The 15421-nt window shown below is 43.3% G+C and overlaps 1 protein-coding gene across 1 annotated transcript in view; it reads right to left on the reverse strand.

Moving 5' to 3' along the window:
- bcr (BCR activator of RhoGEF and GTPase) overlaps nt 1-15421 on the reverse strand; it is a 197454-nt gene that overhangs the window by 19111 nt on the left and 162922 nt on the right. The window contains exons 9-18 of the mRNA XM_065017443.1: nt 13908-14029; nt 13530-13695; nt 13279-13398; nt 13049-13124; nt 12662-12772; nt 9090-9164; nt 6802-6899; nt 5177-5308; nt 556-615; nt 255-364 (exon numbers count right to left, since the gene is read on the reverse strand). Coding sequence (XP_064873515.1) covers nt 255-364; nt 556-615; nt 5177-5308; nt 6802-6899; nt 9090-9164; nt 12662-12772; nt 13049-13124; nt 13279-13398; nt 13530-13695; nt 13908-14029 — 1070 coding nt within the window. The remainder of the gene's footprint in view (nt 1-254; nt 365-555; nt 616-5176; nt 5309-6801; nt 6900-9089; nt 9165-12661; nt 12773-13048; nt 13125-13278; nt 13399-13529; nt 13696-13907; nt 14030-15421) is intronic.

The raw sequence follows: 15421 nt of genomic DNA on the forward strand, positions 1-15421 counted from the left end.
TTGTGATACAGTGAATTATAAGTGAAATAATCTGTCTGTAAACAATTGTTGGAAAAATTACTTGTGTCATGCACAAAGTAGATGTCCTAACCGACTTGCCAAAACTATAGTTTGTTTAACAAGACATTTGTGGAGTCGTTGAAAAACGAGTTTTAATGACTCCCACCTAAGTGTATGTAAACTTCCGACTTCAACTGTCGGTGGTCAGAGAGTGTGTTCAGGATATATTTATATGAGGGGAATATTGAACTCACTTGGTCACTGTGGAAATCTTGATTCCGAACACGCCCATGGGTTTCCTTGACGGCATCCTCTTCAGACTAAACTCTCGGCTGGTAAACTTCATAGAAAGCTTTACCTCCATCTGGAGCAATGGGAGAAAGGGTGAAATGACAGTTTAAACCAGTTTACAATGACAACAGATGGTTAGTTAGTAACGATAAGAAGCAGATGAGTTAAGGATAAGTAACAACCAACATTTATAGGATCACATGGCATGGCACAAACACAGACTCCTCCTTTTAACGGTGCCGACACACTCACACACGCACTCACCCCGGTCATGGGGATGACCGTTCTCTGCCAGTCTTTGCCTAGGAGCGTCTGGGGATCAAGCTGGAGGGAGCAAAACCAGATGGTTGGTTAGTACACCAATACACAGAGACACTAACAGACTCAAACACACATACAGACAAGAAAACACCAACATTAGGCTACCTTATAATGCATCATCAATGCACACACACGCACAAGCACACACACAGTTGCCAAATTCCCCTCCCCGTATATATTATTTGTTTCTGTCAAACTATTGAACATCAGTTGTCCTATCAGTGAGTGGGTTACCATGCGTCTCAGCAGGGCACTGCGTACACACCTCCATGGCTTCGACCCCCCAGTAGGTCGCCCCAGGCTGGAGACCTCCTGTCCCCTCTCCCTCTCCATAGTGCCCTCCACACTGTGTCTGGCCAGAGTGCATGCCTTGCCTTGCATCCTATCTCCTCAACTACACCTGTCATGGCTCTCTGTGCAGAGAGACTGAAAGTCTCCAAACTAGTAAGATATTCTTTACCCATTTGGCTTCTGTCTAGTGTACATGGTATGAGGGAGTTGGTGGTAGATGCTCCTATCAGGCCCATACTGCCCCTCTCATTCTTTTCTCCTCCTCTTTCTCTCTGTTGTTCCTCTTTCTCACTTTCATTTCCTCCGTCAGTAGGGCTGTAGTCTCAGTAGGTGTGTATCCTGTCTCTGTGTGTAGCCTAAAGGGCCCAGTCGATAATGATCTCCAGTGGTCCAGGAAAGCTGTTTCACCCAACACACACCTGCCACGCTCACTCTGAGGTGTGTGTGAGGATCACAAGCTAAAGTACGTCCTCATACACACAGGTGTGGATTGCACTACAGGACGACCGCTTGTTTATGCACCTCTCTCGGTCTCCTCCCCTCTCTTCTGCATTATCCCCCCTCCTCATTTTCTTCCCTCTCTCCTCCTCTCTTCTCTATTAGTTACAGCTAATCCCTATGCTTAAGTTAGTTTTGGTGTAGGCTGTAAAATGTACCATCCCCCCAGTGGCCTCCAGCCAAGCCTTGAGTAACCCTACCAACCCCTCTCTTCACTGGGTGTCCCCCCTCCCCCCACTACACCCTGCTTAGCGAGCCCATCCCAGTGTGCCAAATTCCCACCCTCTGTATGTGTGTTTGGATGAAAAGTTCATCTGAATCATCAGCTGGGGCTTTCATACAAAGCTGCTCAGCTTTGGCAACATGGCCTACTGCTGTGTGTGTTTGTGTGTGAACCGCCGGGGGACTTGGTCTCTCTCCATCATTATGAAGCTATGTATTAGAAGACTACTGAGCAACATAGCACATACATCAGAGGATGAGAGAACACAGTGATCCATAAGCAAACACATGGTACAGTATGTACAGACTGGGGTAGGGGATGATTTTGTGTTGATGAGCATTCACACAGTTTGATTACACATTTTTGAACCACCATCACAGTTGGCATGGCAATTATCACAGTTACCATGGTAACCACTAGAGGGGATCTATATCCACATCTAAGCAGTAAGTATTTCAAGTCTTCATCTTGTTGTATTCGGTGCACGTGACAAATACAATTTGGTTTGATTGATTTTGACAAACCAGAGAAGAACTCACTATCTGTCTCCAGCCACTTCTCTAGGGTATAGTTTCCTCCTAGATACAGATCCAGGATCAGCTACATCTTCCCCAACACTAACACCTTGTGAAATTGCAAAACTTAACTCGTTTTTGGGGGCAACTACACCCTACAAGACTGCACCTGGCCGGGTAACTGTGTCTGTTATTGGACATCACTGAATACTGAAAGGTTTACACACACACACACACACACACACACACACACACACACACACACACACACACACACACACACACACCTGTCCAAATGGGGGGGATAGGGAACAGTACACCCCCCAGGACGTGGACCAGATCAAAGCAGAGGCTCCATGGATCTGACACTGTCACGCCCTGATCTTAGTTTGCTTTGTATGTTTATATGTTTTGTTTGGTCAGGGTGTGATCTGAGTGGGCATTCTATGTTGTATGTCTAGTTTGTCTGTTTCTGTATTTGGCCTGATATGGTTCTCAATCAGAGGCAGGTGTTAGTCGTTGTCTCTGATTGGGAACCATATTTAGGTAGCCTGTTTTGTCATTGTGGGTTGTGGGTGATTGTCTATGTGTAGTGTTTGTGTCAGAACTATTGGTTATTAGCGTCACGGTTGTCATTTTGTTGTTTTGTTGAGTTTACCTTGTGTTTTCGTCATCCATTAAAATGATGCATTCACACCACGCTGCGCTTTGGTCTGCTTCTGACGACAACCGTGACAGATACACTAACCAATGTCTTTATTCACCTGCCTTTCCTTGAAACATGAAGGTCTATGTACAAAAATCCTACCAGGCCCTATCCAGCATTCCATCCCTCACTACCCACATGCAAAAAGAGACTTGAACGCACACACACACCAGATCTGGTTACCCCTGGGACAGACTCATAGGCACATAATACAGTGCCTTGCGAAAGTATTCGGCCCCCTTGAACTTTGCGACCTTTTGCCACATTTCAGGCTTCAAACATTAAGATATAAAACTGTATTTTTTTGTGAAGAATCAACAAGTGGGACACAATCATGAAGTGGAACGACATTTATTGGATATTTCAAACTTTTTTAACAAATCAAAAACTGAAAAATTGGGCGTGCAAAATTATTCAGCCCCCTTAAGTTAATACTTTGTAGCGCCACCTTTTGCTGCGATTACAGCTGTAAGTCGCTTGGGGTATGTCTCTATCAGTTTTGCACATCGAGAGACTGACATTTTTTCCCATTCCTCCTTGCAAAACAGCTCGAGCTCAGTGAGGTTGGATGGAGAGCATTTGTGAACAGCAGTTTTCAGTTCTTTCCACAGATTCTCGATTGGATTCAGGTCTGGACTTTGACTTGGCCATTCTAACACCTGGATATGTTTATTTTTGAACCATTCCATTGTAGATTTTGCTTTATGTTTTGGATCATTGTCTTGTTGGAAGACAAATCTCCGTGCCAGTCTCAGGTCTTTTGCAGACTCCATCAGGTTTTCTTCCAGAATGGTCCTGTATTTGGCTCCATCCATCTTCCCATCAATTTTAACCATCTTCCCTGTCCCTGCTGAAGAAAAGCAGGCCCAAACCATGATGCTGCCACCACCATGTTTGACAGTGGGGATGGTGTGTTCAGGGTGTTGCTTTTACGCCAAACATAACGTTTTGCATTGTTGCCAAAAAGTTCAATTTTGGTTTCATCTGACCAGAGCACCTTCTTCCACATGTTTGGTGTCTCCCAGGTGGCTTGTGGCAAACTTTAAACAACACTTTTTATGGATATCTTTAAGAAATGGCTTTCTTCTTGCCACTCTTCCATAAAGGCCAGATTTGTGCAATATACGACTGATTGTTGTCCTATGGACAGAGTCTCCCACCTCAGATGTAGATCTCTGCAGTTCATCCAGAGTGATCATGGGCCTCTTGGCTGCATCTCTGATCAGTCTTCTCCTTGTATGAGCTGAAAGTTTAGAAGGACGGCCAGTTCTTGGTAGATTTGCAGTGGTCTGATACTCCTTCCATTTCAATATTATCGCTTGCACAGTGCTCCTTGGGATGTTTAAAGCTTGGGAAATCTTTTTGTATCCAAATCCGGCTTTAAACTTCTTCACAACAGTATCTCGGACCTGCCTGGTGTGTTCCTTGTTCTTCATGATGCTCTCTGCGCTTTTAACGGACCTCTGAGACTATCACAGTGCAGGTGCATTTATACAGAGACTTGATTACACACAGGTGGATTGTATTTATCATCATTAGTCATTTAGGTCAACATTGGATCATTCAGAGATCCTCACTGAACTTCTGGAGAGAGTTTGCTGCACTGAAAGTAAAGGGGCTGAATAATTTTGCACGCCCAATTTTTCAGTTTTTGATTTGTTAAAAAAGTTTGAAATATCCAATAAATGTCGTTCCACTTCATGATTGTGTCCCACTTGTTGTTGATTCTTCACAAAAATTTACAGTTTTATATCTTTATGTTTGAAGCCTGAAATGTGGCAAAAGGTCGCAAAGTTCAAGGGGGCCGAATACTTTCGCAAGGCACTGTATTTACAGGAAGAACACATTATTTATGGACCCTGATTCAACCACAGTCAAGATGGGCTGATACTGTACCCTCTAACATACATTCTCAAAGCAAAAAACCCAAAATAAATAAAAGCAAAGAAGAGCAGTTCACTCAACTCATAGCTCCTGATCATGACCCAATCCATGTGTTGTCCTCAGTCTCTCTACAGCTTTTCACGGGTTATTGGATCAACTATCTGGTGCTGAAGCTCAGTTGGGTTATGACTAGAGCTAGTCAGGGCTATTTACCTATTGGATGCCTTTTTGCAGGTTATACGTCTGCAATTTACACATCTAATCACTGTAGACAGTCTATCCTACTACTCACATAATTAGCCAATTCATTAATTAAATCAGCTGAGCACTCAGCAGTGTTTAGTCCACATCTAGGACATTCAGACCACAATCTCACCACACTGTCATAACCATAACGTCATCAGGCTGTTACTATGGTGACATAACAGCGTGAAGGTGATGACGTACCGGGATCTGTCCTTTGCCGATGATGCGGTCGGTGCTGTCTCCGTCCTCTTTGTTCTGCTTGGTCTTGTTGTAGCTCTTCTCATAACACAGCAGCCTCAGGGTCTGAGAGCCCTCCAGGTCTATCTCAAACTCCTGGAGCAGAGACAGAGAGAGAGACAGAGACAGAGAGAGAGAGAAACAGAGAGAGAGAGAGAGAAACAAAGAGAGAGAGAGAGAGAGAAACAAAGAGAGAGAGAGAGAGAGAGAGAGAGAGAGAGAGAGAGAGAGAGAGAGAGAGAAAGACACAGAGAGAAAGAGAGAGAGAGAGAGACAGAGAGAGAGAAAGACACACAGAGAGAAAGAGAGAGAGAGAGAGACAGAGAGAGAGAGACAGAGAGAGAGAGAGACAGAGAGAGAGAGAGAGAGAGAGAGACAGAAACAGAAAGAGAGAAAGAGAGAGAGATAGAAACAGAAAGAGAGAAAGAGAGAGAGATAGAAACAGAAAGAGAGAAAGAGAGAGAGAAACAGAAAGAGAGAGAAAGAGAGAAACAGAAAGAGAGAGAAAGAGAGAAACAGAAAGAGAGAGAAAGAGAAATAGTGAGAGAGAGACAGAGAGAGAAAGAGAGAGAGAAACAGAAAGAGAGAGACAGAGAGAATGAGAGAGAGAGAAAGAGAGAAAAACAGACACATTATGAGAGAAAATGCCACAGAAACCACAGACTGCCTAAAGTAGCTTTACAGTCATTTCTCGAAGGACCAATGTAAAGCATTAGGGGTTTCAGGACTGGTGAGGATGATGCCCATCTACTGTGGGACTCAAATAAGAGAGCAGATGGAGGCAGAGATGCAGCTTTTAGTCTTTATACGGCTTTCAATGAAGATGGCATGAAAGTCTCTTCCAAAAGATGCTCAATAAGGTTTATCTGTACACTCTTAGAAAACTCTTCGGTTGTCCCCATAGGAGAACACTTTTTGGTTCCATGTAGAATCCTTTTTGGTTCCATGGAACCCAATAGGGTTCTACCTGGAATCAAAAAGGGTTCTTCAAAGGTTTCTCCTATGGGGACAGCCGAAGAACCCTTTTAGGTTCTAGATAGCACCTTTTTTCTAAGAGTGTACACGTTATCAGTTAAGTGCTGTAAATGTGAACGTATTTTCAACAGCAGACAGCACAGCTGACGGAGATTCCCGTTAGTTATGTAAAAGAAAACACTGCATATGTTTCCCACACGGTTAGGGGCCACAACACATTCCATTAACATTTCCACAGACATGAGTCATCATCAGAAGCTCCTCATTAGCTAACACTATTTCCACTTTGTTGAGCAATGTAATTTAGCAGCAGAAGCAGCAGCAGTTCCTTGGGCCTGATGGAAAATTTTAAAACTGTTGTGTGCGCTCTCATAGCTCTCATGACGCACAAGCACTTTGTGTTTGGCTCTGACATCCAGCACCGTAATACGTGACGACGTTGTGTGGGTGTGTTTATGTGCTCTCTGCCGTTACCTCCTTACTGAAGAGGCCATACGACTTTCTCATTAAGACACTACTACATCACAACACCAGATGTCTTGGTCTTGGTAGTACCCAGAAAATGCAGATACTGTACTCTGCATATGTCTGGTAATACCAGTACAAGTTCTTACCTCGTTCCATTTGGGCTCTGTGGTATAGCGATACACCCGCGTCTTGGCTTTGTTCGCAAAGTAGCCAAAGGAGTCCACCTCTAACGTGCAGTACAGATCTGAGAGGAGAAGAGGAGACACAGTCACAGTTTTGAAGTTTACCTGAGCCTGAGCCAAATATATTTAAACTCAGTTGTTTCCTGACATTTATACCCAGTATACCCTGTCTTAGGTCAGTTAGGAACACCACTTTATTTTAAGAATGTGAAATGTCAGAATAATAGAAGAGAGAATGATTTATTTCAGCTTTTATTTCTTTCATCACATTCCCAGTGGGTCAGAAGTTTTCATACTCTCAATTAGCATTTGGTAGCATGGCCTTTAAATAGTTTAACTTGGGTCAAACTTTTCGGGTAGTTTTCCACAAGCTTCCCACAATAAGTTGGGTGAATTTAGGCCCATTCCTCCTGACAGAGCTGGTGTAACGGAGTCAGGCTTGTAAGGCCTCCTTGCTCGCACACGCTTGTTCAGTTCTGCTCACACATTGTCTATAGGATTGAGGTCAGGGCTTTGTGATGGCCACTCCAATACCTTGAATTTGTTGTCCTTAAGCCATTTTGCCACAACTTTGGAAGTATGCTTGGGGTCATTGTCCATTTGGAAGACCCATTTGCAACCAAGCTTTAACTTGACTGATGTCTTGAGATGTTGCTTCAATACATCCACATAATTGTCCTTCCTCATGATGCCATCTATTTTGTGAAGTGCACCAGTCCCTCCTGCAGCAAAGCACCCCCATAACATGCTGCTGCCACCCCCATGCTTCACGGTTGGGATGGTGTTCTTCTGCTTGCAAGCCTCCCCCTTTTTCCTCCAAACATAACGATGGTCATTATGGCCAAACAGTTCTATTTTTTTTGTCTTCAGACCAGAGGACATTTCTCAAAAAAAGTGCCATCTTTGTCCCCATGTGCAGTTGCAAACCGTAGTCTGGCTTTTTTATGGCGGTTTTGGAACTGGCTTCCTCCAGCATCTTCACAAGGTCCGTTGCTGTTGTTCTGGGATTGATTTGCACTTTTCGCACCAAAGTACGTTCATCTCTAGGAGACAGAACGGGTCTCCTTCCTGAGCAGTATGACGGCTGCGTGGTCCCATGGTGTTTATACTTGCATACTATTGTTTGTACAGATGAACGTGGTACCTTCAGGCTTTTGGAAATTGCTCCCAAGGATGAACCAGACTTGTGGAGGTCTACAATTTTGTTTCTGAGATCTTGGCTGATTTCTTTTTATTTTCCCATCATGTTAAGTAAAGAGGCACTGAGTTTGAAGGTAGGTCTTGAAATACATCCACAGGTACACCTCCAATTGACTCAAATGATGTCAATTAGCCTATCACAAGCTTCTAATGCCATGACATAATTTAAAGGCACAGCTGTTTAAAGGCACAGTCAACTTAGTGTATGTAAACTTCTGACCCCCTGGAATTGTGATACAGTGACTTATAAATGACATAATCTGCCTTAACAATTGTTGGAAAAATTACTTGTGTCATGCACAAAGTAGATGTCCTAACTGACTTGCCAAAACTATAGTTTGTTAATAACAAGAAATTTGTGGAGTTGTTGAAAAACTAGTTTCAATGACTCCAAACTAAGTGTATGTAAACATCCGACTTCAACTGTAGATTCACCCAAAAGACTACAACTACTAGTGGTCTCTATGACAATATAACACAAAATTAAATAAAACAGTAGAATGGACATTGGCATCCTAGCAACAAAACAATCTGCCATTTTGGTCAGGAAAACCTCTCTAATGTGATCTCAATATGATACCCTCTTTAAATGAACTGTCATAAACATAAAACATACTACTGTTGATGAGAACAATTTTATAACAATGTTATTCTATTCGTTCTGCCCCTGAACAGGCAGTTGACCCACTGTTCCTAGGCCATCATTGAAAATAAGAATTTGTTCTTAACTGACTTGCCTGGTTAAATAAAGGTAAAATTTAAAAAAAAAAATATATATATATTACAAAATCACATGAAATATATGTTGAAGTGACCTCTAACAAATTATATGACATTCACCAGAACAGTTTTACAGAACAGCTGTGGCCCCTGTAAGCTTAGCGTAAGGGTGTCTCAAATTACACCCTATTCCCTATATAGTGTACTACTTTGACCAGAGTAGTGCACTATAAAGGGAATAGCGTGGCATTTGGGGAGCAGCATAATGCCTGTGTTATTACTCCTGTAAAGTATGTACAGTGTAGAGGCACTTCTTGTGGAGGGTCACTCACTCAAGCTCTGTTTGAGGCCCGAGGCAGAGTGGACGATTACATTCAGGAATCCATGGAGGCCAGGGGATTCATCCTCTGGAAAAACACAAGGAAGAGAGATGAAGGCTTAGAGAGGAATGGAAGATACAGGTCAACTGACAAAATAAAGGAAACACTTCAGTAAATGAGGGATACAATGTATACTGAAAGCAGGTGCTGAGTTAATTCAGCAATTAACATGGCATCATGCTCAGGGGTCATGTATAAAATGCCCAGTTGCCCATTATTTTGACATCCCTGGCTAGAAGAAGAGATCTCAGTGACTTTGAAAGGGGGGTCTCAAAGGAGTATAGGGGGTTTAAATGGTGTGTGTCTCAGTCACCAGATCTGAACACAAATGTCACGTTCGTCGTATAGAGGAGACCAAAGCGCAGCGGGATTAGAATACATTCTTCTTTTAATGAACGAAGAACACAACAAACTATACAAAACAAATGTGCCGCTATAAACATCAAGTGCTGACACAGGAAACTATACATAGACAATAACCCACAAACTATCCAAGGCATATGGCTACCTAAATATGATAAACTGCTGCCTCTGATTGAGAACCAATCTAGGCAACCATAGACATAAAAACCCCTAGACTGGAAAACCCCATAAACATACAAAAACTCTAGACAGGGGAAAAACACATATATCACCCTCGTCACACCCTGACCTAACCAAAATAATAAAGAAAACAAAGATAACTAAGGTCAGGGCGTGACAACATATGGGAGATTCTGGAGCAGCGCCTGAAACTGCGTTTTTCATCACCATCAAGAAAACACCAAATTATGGAATTTCTCATGGAAGAATGGTGTGACATTGAAGCTGTTCTGGTGTCTCAACACCCTATTAAGACACTTTATGTTGGCGTTTCCTTTATTTTGTCAGTGGCAATTACCTGTAGATCCATGTTAACATTGGAATGCTGAATGAAACTATAAAGATCCCAAAATAACTCTATTTTCTTCACTCTAGAAACTAAACTACACCACGAAACAAAGATAAATGACATAAAGAACGAGAGCAAAATGCTTTGGAGCTCCTTCAATTACATTTTGGGCCAAAAGGCAAACTCAGGTCTATCATTAAATCAGATGGCTCATTCATCACAAAACCCACTGATATTGCCAACTACTTTAATGTTTTTTTCATTGGCAACATTAGCAAACTTAGGCATGGCATGCCAGCAACAAACACTGACACTACACATAGTACACAAGTTTAACTGACCAAATTATGAAAGACAAGCATTGTCATTTTGAATTCTGTAAAGTGAGTGTGGAAGAAGTGAAAAAATGATTGTTGTCATTCAACAATGACAAGCCACCGGGGTCTGACAACATGGTTGGAAAATGACTGAGGATGATAGTGGATGATATTGCCACTCCAGTTCGCCATATTTTCGATCTAAAAGTGTGTTCCCTCAGGCCTGGAGGGAAGCTAAAGTCATTCCACTACCCAACAATAGTAAAGCCCCCTTTACTGGCTCAAATAGCCGACCAATCAGCCTGGTACCAACGCTTAGTAAACTTCTGGAAAAAATGGTGTTTAACAATGCTATTTTACAGTAAACAAATTGACAAAAGTATTTCCGCATGCTTATAGGGAAGGTCATTCAACAAGCACAGCACTTACACAAATGACTAATGATTAGCTGAGAGAAATTGATGATAAAAAGATTGTGGGAGCTGTTTTGTTAGACATCAGTGCGGATTTTGACATTATCGATCATAGTCTGCTGCTGGAAAAACATATTGGATAAAGAGTTACCTGTATAACAGAACACAGAGGTTGTTCTTTAATGGAAGCCTCTCCAACATCATCCAGGTAGAATCAAGAATTTCCCAGGGCAGCTGTCTAGGACCCTTACTTTTTTCAATCTTTACTAATGACATTCTATTGGCCTTGAGTAAAGCCAGTGTGTCTACGTATGTGGATGACTCAACACTAGACACATCAGCTACAACAGTGAGTAAAAACACTTAAAGAGCTGCAGTTAGTTTCAGAATGGGTGGCAAGGAATAAGTTAGTCCTAAATATTTCAAAAACTAAAAACATTGTATTTTGGACAAAATATTCACTAAACCATAAACCTCAACTAAATAGTGTAATAAATGATGTAGAAATTGAGCAAGTTGAGGTGACTAAACTGCTTGGAGTAACCCTGGATTGTAAACTGTCATGGTCAAAACATATTGATACAACAGTAGCTCAAAGGGAGAGAAGTCTGTCCATAATAAAGCCCTGCTCTACCTTCTTAACAGCACTATCAAGAAGGCAGGTCCTACAAGCTCTAGTTTTCTCGCACCTGGACTACTGTTCAGTCGTGTGGTCAGGTGCCACAAAGAGGAACTTTGGAAAATTACAATTGGCTCAGAACAGGGCAGCACGGCTGGCCCTTAAATTTACACCGAGAGCTAACATTAATAATATAATATGCATGTAAATCTCTCATGGCTCAAATTGGATGAGAGATTAACTAAGAGCACACAACTCGGACACCCATAAATACCCCACAAGACATGCCACCAAAGGTCCCTTCACAATCCCCAAGTCCAAAACAGATTATGGGAGGCGCACAGTAACTCTATTCTACATCAGGTAACTGATCTAAGCAGTAGAATCAGATTAATAAAACCGATAAAAATACACCTTCGGCCTCCCTAGTGGCGCAGTGGTCTAAGGCACTGCATCGCAGTGTTAGCTGTGCCACTAGAGATCCTGGTTTGAGTCCAGGCTGTTGCAGCCGGCCGCGACCGGGAGACCCATGGGGCGGCGCACCATTGGCCCAGTGACGTCCGAGTTAGGGGAGGGTTTGGCCGGCCGGGATGTTCTTGTGCCATCGCACACTAGCGACTCCTGTGGCGGGCCGGGCGCAATGGACTCTGACACGGTCGCCAGGTGTACGGTGTTCCCTCTGACACATTGGTGCGGCTGGCTTCAGGGTTAAGCGGGCATTGTGTCAAGAAGCAGTGCGGCTTGGTTGGGTCGTGTTTCGGGGGATGCACGGCTCTCGATCTTCGCCTCTCCTGAGTCCATACAGGAGTTTCAGCGATGAGACAAGACTAACTACCAATTGGATACCATGAAATTGGGGAGAAAAAGGGGTAACATTTTTTTTTGAAAAAAATCTATACACCTTATGGAACAGTGGGGACTGTGAAGAGACACACACACAGGCACAGACACATGTACACATGATAAGACAAACACTCTACACACACATGGATATTGTATTGTAAATATGTGATAGTAGAGTAGTGGCCTGAGGGAACACACTAAATGTGTTGTGACAAGTGTTTTACACTGTAAAGGAAGAGTAGTGGGGATCCTTAATAAATATAATTACAGACTAAGATAAAAAAGAGACCACGAACTACAAACATGTACAAACTGCAAACTGTTCTGACAACCATAACTTCATTTTGTTCCTATTTGTCTTTGGATACGGTCTTTCTCCACTTCAGAGCACATAGTTGATACATCTGACAGAAAAACTCTGGGCCAGAAGTCAGAGCAGAACATTGAATAACATCTGGTACCTTGGCCTTCTTTGTTGATGGTGAGTGGGATGTGGTGGACAGTCTGCAGCTTCACACATGAGTTGGTCAACATCTGTAGCTCCATGGAGGTCAGGGAGAAGCTCTTGAAGCCTGGGAGAGGGACCATACAAACACAGGGTCAGAGTTCAGGGGTCAGAGTTACCCACACAGTATGTCGCAGTACAGTGTGTATGTTACTGCTGCATATGAGCAAATATTAGTGGTTTCAATTGGTTGGTTCAATTTACACAATGGACTACAGGTCAGATTATTGGGCATCTTCTATCATCTAACCTGAGTCAATAGCTGCTCCTTACTCAAACACTCATTGCTTACAGGGTGATACTGAAGAGATTTAGTCACAGTAGAATACTGAGGGCCACCTACATTTCTTCTGCTGTTCCTGGATCGTCTCCTTCCACTCAGCGCGCTCGTAGTCTGATGACATCAGAAACATGTAACCCTGAAACACAGCACACACTTAGATACAATACAATCATATACAGCCTATCAAAGATGATGATGGCGATTGTAATGAAGTAGAGGGTGATAGTGATGGTGATGATAGCTTGTTGTTGATGATGATGAGGGTGATGAAGAGGAAGACAGGGGTTCACCTTGCCGTTCCTGTTGTGTACTCTGAGGGCCATACTGGGGGAGGTGAGCAGCAGAAGAGACTCCTGCTCCGACAGCTTCTTCCTCAACCTGTCAATCACCTTCGACCCTTTGTTGGCTCGCTAGACAGAAGAAAATACACGTGTCAAAAGACCTGTCAACTACATTTACATACTATGGTATGTGTGTGTGTGCGTATGCATGCATGCGTGCGTGTGAGTCTGTGTGTGTGTGTACACTGTCTGTGACATACCTTCTCTCTCTGGATCTCACTCTTGATGTGGGAGATCTTGACCTTCATGGCGTCCAGCTCCTCGTCAGGGACCTGGGGGATGGGCAGAGGCTCAGACTCATCTGTGTTCTGGAAGGTTAGGTCTGACAGAGGGATGTACCACTTGGAATCATACTGCTGACTCTTCCTACAGAGAGGGGGGATGGAGATAAAGATAGAGTGAGTGAGAGAAAGAGAGAGAGAGAGAGAGAGAGAGAGAGAGAGAGAGAGAGAGAGAGAGAGAGAGAGAGGAAGTGATATGATTAGAAATCCTAGCATCTTGAAGACAGACATGTCCTGGAATATGTTAGAAGAAAAGAAGAGTTGAACATAGACAGAACGATGGGAAGACTATTTTACCCTCCGATCTGTTTCTTGAGCTTGGCGCAGAGCAGCAGGTCGGTGAAGAGGAAAACATGGCGGAGCTTCCTGGTTCCCTCCACCAGCTCCACCATGAAGCTGTCCTTCAGCAGCTGGCGGTTCTACGAGACCACACAATCAGCCATCAGATCAATCTATACATCAGCTGATCAAACAATACGATACACTTCCATAACCTGTATTGGTTAAGACACTGTGGTGTGTGTGTGTGTGTGTGTGTGTGTGTGTGTGTGTGTGTGTGTGTGTGTGGTGGGAGGGGGTGGGGGACTCTTATGCCACCATGATCCAGAAGGGGGCATTGATGTTTTTCCACACACAGCTGTACATTTACAGCTCTGTCTATAAAATAAAACAGCTTGCATCAGGAGAGGGCCAATGTTACAACACCGTTCCATATGCCTTGTCTAACCTCATGAAGGCGTACTGTAGATACTACAGGAGGTACATTTCTGTACAGGTCCAGCAAGTCTACAACACATCAGGAGGACCTTTGAAGTAAAGAATACCTAACTAAAGCACATCTATGCCCAACATAAGGAGAGCATATCTGAACAAAGCACATAGTCCATGTGAGGACATTACAGATGAACTGCACTCCCTACAATGAACGGTCTGATAAAGCTAGGCCTGAGGGGTAGAGGCTCACAAGCAACCCCCCATGTTTCTGTGTGTGTGAGTCATCCACGCTCACACACACCTAACAGGGTCTCCCCCGGCAAAGTGCAGGGTTGTTGCTGTACCAGTCAGTGTGTATGGACCATCTTAAAGGGAATGTCGAACAATGGCTCAGAGTCTCTGATCCAGACAGCAGCACGTCACACAGGACCCCAGAAAGAGTAGATGCTGCATGAGCAACAGATAATAGGGATCCTAATAAATAACCAAAAAGCACAGACATGGTCGGACATCTGCTCTGTGCCTGTCCTCGGCCTGATTGACATTTAGAGTCTGATATCCCTGCTAGGAAGATGAGACACTTCTAATTTACTCATTCCCAATGGCTGCTCTAATTATTCATTAGATAGATAATGAACACAGCCGTGATAGATCACTTCCTCATTGGCTTATTAAAAATAACATTTTAGGCTTTCAAATGGTATCATTTATTTAAAAAGTGAAAGTAGCTGGGGGCCAAAATGGCTACATACTGTGGCTTTGATGTAAAGAGTGTGACCCCACAATCTGTCGGACACAGTGGAGGGGTGTGCCTCTTTTAACTGATGACCATTGGACATACTGATCCTCTTTTCGGTTTGGGACGAGGTTTCATCAGCTGCTCAATTTGCATTGAGGAATTCCCCCGAGCTTCCAACTACAACGCTGTGCTTCTGTGGTGCTCTCTGACTACTGTATTATTAAAGCAGTGTGTATGTATTGTCCATCACAGGGTACAGCATTTCATTCAATCAAATCACGTCATCGATCCTGTTGGTCGTGGCTTGTAAGGGAGGGATCCAATAAGATCATAGCTCACCAGGAGATCATGGGGCGAA

This window comes from Oncorhynchus nerka, linkage group LG4, assembly GCF_034236695.1.
Source record: "Oncorhynchus nerka isolate Pitt River linkage group LG4, Oner_Uvic_2.0, whole genome shotgun sequence".
Lineage (NCBI taxonomy): Eukaryota > Metazoa > Chordata > Actinopteri > Salmoniformes > Salmonidae > Oncorhynchus > Oncorhynchus nerka.